This window comes from Plutella xylostella, chromosome 12, assembly GCF_932276165.1.
Source record: "Plutella xylostella chromosome 12, ilPluXylo3.1, whole genome shotgun sequence".
Taxonomy (NCBI): domain Eukaryota; kingdom Metazoa; phylum Arthropoda; class Insecta; order Lepidoptera; family Plutellidae; genus Plutella; species Plutella xylostella.
This window is the reverse complement of record NC_063992.1, coordinates 11362014-11370580: the sequence shown is the minus strand read 5'-3', so window position 1 is coordinate 11370580 and position 8567 is coordinate 11362014. Positions and strand designations below refer to the sequence as shown.

The 8567-nt window shown below is 39.6% G+C and overlaps 1 protein-coding gene across 1 annotated transcript; it reads right to left on the bottom strand.

Annotated features, from left to right (window-relative positions):
• Positions 1 to 260: 260 nt before the first annotated feature.
• On the bottom strand, positions 261 to 4870 carry LOC119694062 (chymotrypsin-1). Its single transcript, XM_048624718.1, has 4 exons — positions 4233 to 4870; positions 3208 to 3448; positions 1952 to 2098; positions 261 to 501 (listed from the first exon to the last, which is right to left on the bottom strand). Exons 1-4 carry the CDS (start codon positions 4334 to 4336, stop codon positions 352 to 354), a joined length of 642 nt encoding a protein of 213 aa, XP_048480675.1. The 5' UTR covers positions 4337 to 4870; the 3' UTR covers positions 261 to 351.
• Between the last annotated feature and the right edge of the window lie 3697 nt (positions 4871 to 8567).

The window sequence follows — 8567 nt, the reverse complement described above, 5'->3', positions numbered from 1 at the left end:
AAATTAACCTACCCACATACAAATATTAAAATTGTTCGACCGGTATTGAACATTTATATTATGGATTATTCCGAGTGTGTTCAATTATTTAAGGTCATTCAAATGACTCAAGTAAAAAAGTCGATAATAATTAAATTAATCATCCGTACATAATGAATTAGATACCAAAATAAAGCAAACCCTAAATAAATCAAATTGAAACAATGCACCTACTGAATAAAACACATGGATTGATTTTTCACATAATATAATTAGTCGGTACACTGTAGTGTCCAGTCTATGGTTCATAAATCAAACACCTATTTAACCAAGAGAATGGAAAACTGCAGACACAGAGGAAAATTCCCTTCATCACTGTACTGTATTCATCTCAATGAAGTACCGGAAGGGGCTGATGCGAGTGAAGGCGTCGGGCTTGCCGGTGGCGCACGGGATCACCCACGTGACCAGCCCCACCTGCTGCCCGCTGTCCGCCCGCAGCAGCGCGCTGCCGCTGTCACCCTGCAACACCACATGCCATTAGAGACCTGAGGGCCTTCATCATCATCATTATCCACTGCTGGACGTAGGCCTTTCTCAAGCCTCTCCCAAAGCATGCCACTTAATGCGATATATAGCTTTCCGCAGGCAAACATTAACCCCCCCGTGCCCCGCGCAATGCGGTCGTTTACAAGGATGGCTTCATCTTGGTGGAGAAGAAAGCGGGGGCTCCCCGTCGCCGCAACCGCAACACACGGCACCGTCCCGGCCGCCTGCTCGCTGAAGGCAGCTACGTAACGGTCGACATTTACGTCTCCCGCATCCATGTGAATATGGTGCATGATAATATCATGCGCTATGTTAAGGAGAGGAGTGTCGGCCGCACCGAACAGCCAGTCCAAGTACTGGCAATTGAGAGGCTGCAGTCCGCCAAGCAGACGGACTTCAAGTCCTTCCGTCTTCGGGTTCCCGCCGACCAGCAGAAAGTTCTACTGGACAGAGACTTTTGGCCTGCGGGGATAGTGTTCCGCAGATACAGGGAGGCAAAGCAGACAATGAAACCCCCTGATATTAGCTCTAGAACTTAAGTTAGTTTTTATAAGTAAAGTCAAAGTCAAAGTCAAAGTCAAAAATGTTTATTCATCAATTTTTACAAATTACTCTCCGTTCGGATAAGGGGGGGCTCTTTCTGTCTAAGGAGAAGAACGGAGGCAAGAAACTCCTGAGCCATCTTTTCAAAAAAAGACTTAAAACTAGTTGGTATACAATACTTATAAGCTTAATAATAATTATAATAATAATATGAGCAGAGCTAACTACTTATCACAGCCATGCATTAAAGTCCTCTAAGTATTAAGACTATTATGTATTATTGTATGTATTGTTTCTATGGGCCTATTAGTTGCCTGAAATAAATGAATAATAAAATAAATAAATAAATTTACCAGCCACTTTTGGCAAGTAGTCACCCCATCTAGCCGGAAAGCGTGCTACATTACGTTGGCCTAGTCGCGGTCACCACTCCAGAACTTTCACCATAAGGAAAACATCGTAAGGAAACCTGCACTTCTTGATTTGTGTGAACCCACCAATCTGCAATGGACCAGTGCGGTGTGAAATGGTCCAAGTGTAGGAAGGCAGTTAAGACCCTAATGGATATGTTATAAAGGTTCATTCGAGAGAGCCAGGTGCAGGCACTAAAGCCCTTACAAAGAATAGAATAGGAGTGAGAGCCTTGGGAGAGGTATTCTTATCCATCGATCCAGGTAACCGCGTTGTACGCACCAGAAGTAGTGCAGGCGTTTACCGCTAGACGGCAACTCGTGCGTGACTCCACGTCAGCTTTTTACTGTTTGAACAAGGCTTGGACGGTGTCTAACTCACGCCTTTCTGTACGCTCAAAAAATCACTGTAAATATGGCCAGAGTGGTAATTTTTTTATCAGTTGGATATTACTTATGATGTTACTTACGTTGCACATGCCGTGGTTGACAGAATGTACCGCGCACACGATGCTCACGGAGTCCACTATAGACTGAGGGATGGAATCCTTGCATTGCTGATCATCTATCGATGTCATGAAAAGTTCCAATAGTTCATTGGATAATGACACATGCGCCTGAAACAAAATTAAGCGTCATCGAATATTTTGTTTCAATTACAACGAACGAATGAATCGATTAAAAAAAACCTTGAATCCGTTAAAGAAAACTCGTCATAAAAAAGCAAAATCGTGAAAGAAAACCGGCCAAGTGCGAGTCGGGCTCGCGCACAAAGGGTTCCGTAGCAGCAATTAAATCAACCTATCTCAAAAACTATAAGAGATACTTTGATCAAACCAAAAATCGTTGAAAGAGTTAATTAGCATGCATCACCTCAATTTTTTTTAGAATTTTATACCCCGTAGTTATAAAAATAGAGGGGGGGGGACATACTTTTTACGACTTTGAGAGCTGATATCTCAAAAACCGTTCACTTTAAGAAAAATGTTTTTTAGAAAACTTTATATCATTTTAAAAGACCTTTCCATTGATACCCCACACGGGTATGTACATCGAAAAAAAAAATTTCATCCCTCAGTTACATGTATGGGGGGCCCCACCCCCAATTCTTTTTTTTACTATTTAGTGTCATATTTTTGTAGCGGTTCATACAACACATATTCCCATCAAATTTCATCACTGTAGTACTTATAGTTTCCGAGTAAATCGGCTGTGACAGACGGACAGACGGACAGACGGACAGACGGACATGACGAAACTATAAGGGTTCCGTTTTTGCCATTTTGGCTACGGAACCCTAAAAAAGCATCTCATCTCTTTGCTCGAGGAGTTTCTTTAGCCATTTCTTCTCCTAAGACTGATAATCTTGACATTCAACTATTATATTTTTTTAATCAGAGGATGGTAATGTACCGTATCCGAAATGAGGTTATCCGTCAGAGGAATAAGGTTACCGACATAGCTCTGTCAAAATATGCAAGCTGAAGTGGCAGTGGGCTGGTCATATCTGCCGAAGAACCGATAACCGTTGGGGTAGACGAGTTCTCGCGTGGAGACCACGAACAGGCAAACGCAGCGTGGAACGCCCTCCTGCCCGCTGGACTGACGACCTTAGGCGGGTGGCGGGTAGTGGTTGGACGAGGAAGGCCGAGGACCGAGTGCTGTGGCGCTCCTTGGGAGAGGCCTATGTCCAGCAGTGGATGATTATTGGCTGATGATAATGTACCTGAGTGTTGCCCCAGCCGTTGGCGCGGACGGAGACGCCGGCGCCGAGGCGCTGGTAGCTCAGCGCCACTGGCCGCACCAGCGCAGAGAACTGCACCGCCGCAGTCGTGATCAGCAGACCGATGTCGTTCATAACCAGGTTAGGTTGGGCCACGTAGTTGGGATGAGATATCAGCCTCTCGAAGAATATTTCGGTCCCGCCCCAATTGAGCAAGTTGGTACCCACTAATCCATGGTGTATACTGTAATTATTGTTAACATAATTTATGTGTAGCAGCAAAATAAGCTATTTTACGAAAATTTTCGGTCTCACTCTAAAAATTCAAAATTTTAGACGCCTCTTTTGAAATGAAATGAAATGAAATATTTTGAAATTTAATATTTATTTGAGTATATAAGACAACTTATTCAAAAAATATCACTAGCCCCACACTAGGATACCCTGAGTTGTGGGTACTAGTCTCTCGATATTGTGCAATATAACTACTTATAAAATTAATCTTAACTATACTTAACTACGAGTACATCCAACAATCATTATAAAGCGTGAATTTCTAATTAACTTAACAAATAAGAAGTACCGATCATGAATAGGTAATACACTGTAGGTTAAACAATTCAATAAAGTTATACAATTAATAATTCAATAAGTTATGTATTTTCTCTTTCATGATTTATGTTTGCAGCTTGTGCCTGAAAAGATCCTCCCGGTGTGATGTATCAACTGTTTACTTTGCACGTCTGGTGTACTTTGGACAACCTGACCCCTTAGCATGAATTTTCATCGTGAACTTGAAGTAGAATTCATCGAGTAATTTTGTATGAAAATATGAACAGCGCCCCTGGCGGTCGGTAGCAGAACTAAAATTTCCCTACAAAATTCATCGTGTAATTTCACGTCACGTTCACGATGAAAATTCATGCTAAGGGGTCTGATACTGACATCTAATCTGAGTGGCTGATCGAGTAGATTCAAGATAAGAGCTGTCCCTTTCGATTTCATTCCAGAACTGAGTACCAACATACCTGGGCACCTTCTCTGAGATACAGTGGGCAGCTGTCAGCACAGTGCGGGCGGAGATCAGCGAGCCCCCACAGCTGAAGAGTCCTCGCAGGAACAGAGCCACCATGTAGGGCGCGCTGCCGGGGGCCGCCAGGTCCCCCCCCACGATGTAGGGTGCCACTTCATCCCCTACGATGGGGGGTGCCGGCTCCACAGGCAATGGGGATGGATCCTGATCCGCTAGGAATGTATTTGCCGAAAACAAAATACATTACGATTATAAGACGAATAGAGATATAATTTATTTTTTGTACCTTGGAATAATAGTAAATGGTTTCTCACCGTGATATCCACATATTAGTGACAAGACAAATAGGCCGTGTTTGATCGACATAACTGACTATTATGAGTACCTAACTTTCTCGGCGACTGTACAGTACTGAAGTATTTACTTACTGATGAAATTCACGGTGTTGCTTTCTTATATTATATCGGCCAGTTTTATTGAGCTATGTAGACATGGCGATAAGTATTTACATAAATCGTCTTTAGGGTTCCGAAGTTCCGAAGCCACATTGGGTATAAATGGGCACGTATTCTATGGCAACTATTGGTGTGTCGGTCTGTTTGTGTGTCTGCTGCTGCTGTCATTGGAAGTATTTTGTTCATCCGTGATAAGACAGTTGAATTTATTATTATTATTATTATTTAATTCTTTATTGCACAAATATATAATAAATGCACAAAAGGTGGGCTTAATGCTTAGAGCATTTTCTACCAGCCAACCTACAGGAATTTAGTAGGTATGCACTCCAAGTCGCACCGACCGATGACCGAATGGCGTAGTGGTTAGTGACCCTGACTACTGAGCCGAAGGTCCCGGGTTGATTCCCTGCTGGGGCAGATATTTGTTTAAACACAGATATTTTTTCTCGGGTCTTGGATGTGCCCGTAAAATGGCAATAGGCCCGCCCCCTATTACATTGGGACTAACATAACACTGGAGAAAAGTTGGTGCAGCAATGTACCTCTGCCTACCCCGCAAGGGAGTACATTAGTACAAGGTGTGAGTGTTTGTTTGTTTTGTTTGATTTTGCACTTCAAGTCGATGAAACATGGAATCTCACTCCAAATTGTACAATGATCTACATTTAAAAAAGAGGTCTTTATAAGGATATCTTGTAACCTAATTATGCTGTTTTCAGTAGAAAGTACCTACTAGGAAATGACTAGGAAGCTCATGAAATTTAGTATGAGGAAATACAATTAAATATGTAAGTAACTGAAAGTGATTATCATACATTTATAAAAAGTCACTAAAAGTGTAGTTGTAATGTGTGCCTTATCTTATCTACCTTTACGTTTTCTAAATTTTTGGGCATAAAATTAAAAACACCTACATAGGTCAATACAACTGAAGTATATTAATTTATAATTAGTACATAATATCTGCGGGACTAATGTCGTTAAAGATCTACTTCTCTTGTCCATAATTTAAATCGGTTCAGCCGTTTTGGCGTGAAGAAGTTATGAACACTCACACAATCGCCTTTATCATATTAGTGGGATGTGTCTACGCATAATGAGAATGCTTGCTTGATTGAGGATGTACCTAGTCGACAAACTGTTCATAATATTTATATCCTCTCTGTACAAAGTTTAACATAACAAAGAAAACAATTAATTTTGAAATTGTGTTTTTCCTATATTATTTATAATAATGTCCTCCTAGCCGAATTTCGACTACGGCGGCCAATCTCAATTGAGATCAGCCATCTACGCAGGAGTAGATTATAGTGCCCAAGTGTGTGCGCAGTACACAGGAGCACTCTCTGTTCCATCACTCTCATAACCCAATGGGACGGATTAACCGACACGACTGGAGAGAGCTAGGCGCAGGACCGACTGCTTTACATGCCCATCCGACAGCATGGATCGTTTTACTGTTTCGGACATCAGGTGATCAGCCTTCTATGTCCTAACCAAACTTAGAACCACAATTTAGAAACACAAATTGATGGACCCACCCGGGAATCGAACCCGGGACCTCTGGGTCATGAAGCGAAGCTTCTACCACTAGACCACAGAGGCAGTTATTAAGTATATATTATTTTAGTAAGTAAGTAATTAATTCAACGCCATCAAAGTATAAGTACAGACGTGTTTGTAAGTGAAATGTTGAATTGTTTGTTCCGGCAAATGGATTTTTAAGTCGGAAAAGTTTTATCAATAAAACTTGGTAATTTATGAAATTCCACGTAATTGCCTCTACTCTTCAAAAGGAAATGTTTTGTTTTTAGCTAATTATACTCGTATTAATACTGATACATAATATAAAAGAGGTAAGGTTTTAGAGGTAACTTGGAATAGCCTTATTTTGGTCCCATAGCCAAAATGCAATAGTGTATCCCTTACAGTTTCGTCATGAATGTCGATGTCGGCGACTTTTTATGGAAATGTGGCAATGTTGTGAATATTGTCTCATAGCAGAACAGAAGGCCCTCATCCAGCAAGTATGACTTTACTTATTTAACGTCACTTTTGTAGTCAAGTCTAGTCGCGGCGTACTCGCTGCGCAATCTCGTCACTTTTAAATCGCCAGTGTGATAATGCCTTTAGTGTTATTCTCATATACAGGGTGTTGTAAAAAAGGTATACTAAGCCGAAACCTACATGTGCAGCATGGTATATCTAACCCGGAAAATGAAATCAGAATTTCACAATTCGCGAAAAAAAAAAACATTCTCTCTATGGAGATTACTCTCATTATAATTGTTTTCATAAACATTTTCGAGAACTGTATGCTGCATCGGAGCACAGTCTAGTTGTAGCTATCCACAGTACCTACATCTATCGGGAATCTCCAGTGATGGCCCCAGTTTAATATTTAAACAGCCTGGGGCCGGCATTCCTAACTTTATTGCATGTTTATGCTAATATGAACGGAGAGGGGACCTCTCAGTATTATTCGGCACAATTAATGGTGGTATTATTATTAATTATGCATTTGAAAAAGCTCTTAAGGTGAAGAAAACCTTGGTATTGCATAGGTGGTACTTCCCTTAACACTTTGCTGTTACGTTGAATAAGATGAGAATATTACTCAATTACAACTCTTTGTAAAAGATAGGTAACTAAGTAAAATACCATGCAAACAACTCAATATAAACTTAATATGCTTGTAAAAGATTATTATATCTTTTACTAGAATATCATGCGGTGCAAATATTATGCGGTTTTCGTATGTACCATTATTTATTTGCATTGAATTTCCAATGAATTAACGCAAGGCGGTCGTATCGCTAATATCGATAATCATACTACCTACCTACTAACGTACGTTGTGGTTTGAGTGTCTAGTAAGTACCTACCTATTGCTGCATAAGTAAGTGATTATTGCGTTGAAATACCGTACTTATAGCGCCATACTGTGTGTTATTACTTGAAATAATGGTTTCAGCTATAAATAGACCCGACAAATTAATTTATTTTCTTTGCTTCATAAATGGAAGTGTTGTATGTTTACGAAACGATAAACATTTTGATTAGTGCCGCGTATATTCGTAGTTATTCTACATCAGTTATTATTACATCGGAACTGCTGGAAATTTACTAATTATGAAAATTTTCGGTCTTTTCGGGCTCGGGATTCGACCGGCTTAGTATTCCCTTTTTGAAACATCCTGTTGCTTGCTTTTAAAGTGTGTTATAATATTATATTATATTATATATATATATATATATATATATATATTGTAATAATGTTGATTTATCAGCCCCTATCACTAATGAAGTGCTGATTCCTCGCGGGACCCAAAATGTAGTTTTCGGGAAAAGTCGGAAAACTATTTAAGAAGTTGTAAGCTTGTCGTACGAGTTATAAATCTTTTCGATAGCATGATATATTATGACACTACATAGCATAAAGATAATGTAATTTCATGGTGCCTTGCACTACTTAACTACTAGGTATACAAAAAGTAATATAATATACTCACGGATAATGAAAAAGCTCCACCTGCCATTGACCTAATGTATTATAATACCACTGGAACTTTTTCCTTGCTCGTGAGGTTATTTGAATATATTTTTTAGTAATTTAGTGCATTAAAATAAAATTAAAACCATACCATTTTATATACTTACTAGCATACTAGGTATTTTAACTTCCACGATGTCTTTCGTGCATTTACTGTTAATGTACAAAAAGTGTAGACCATACATCATATAACAGAAACATCTTAAATTTTACAAAGGGACCTATCATGAATCTTAATATTAAAAATTAATTGGCAATAAAAAATTCATAACCTGTCTTACATGTTCAATTACTTATTCAAAGAAAATTCCTGCATAAA

What these genes read in the sequence shown, in the direction of transcription:
- LOC119694062 (XM_048624718.1), bottom strand. Translation starts at nt 4,336, where the DNA reads ATGGTGGCTCTGTTCCTGCGAGGACTCTTCAGCTGTGGGGGCTCGCTG. An exon ending in ATCTCAGAGAAGGTGCCCAG is followed by an intron (nt 3,449 to 4,232) that starts GTATGTTGGTAC and finishes CAATAATTACAG; the next exon opens with TATACACCATGGATTAGTGG. An exon ending in ACGGCTGGGGCAACACTCAG is followed by an intron (nt 2,099 to 3,207) that starts GTACATTATCAT and finishes ATTTTGTTTCAG; the next exon opens with GCGCATGTGTCATTATCCAA.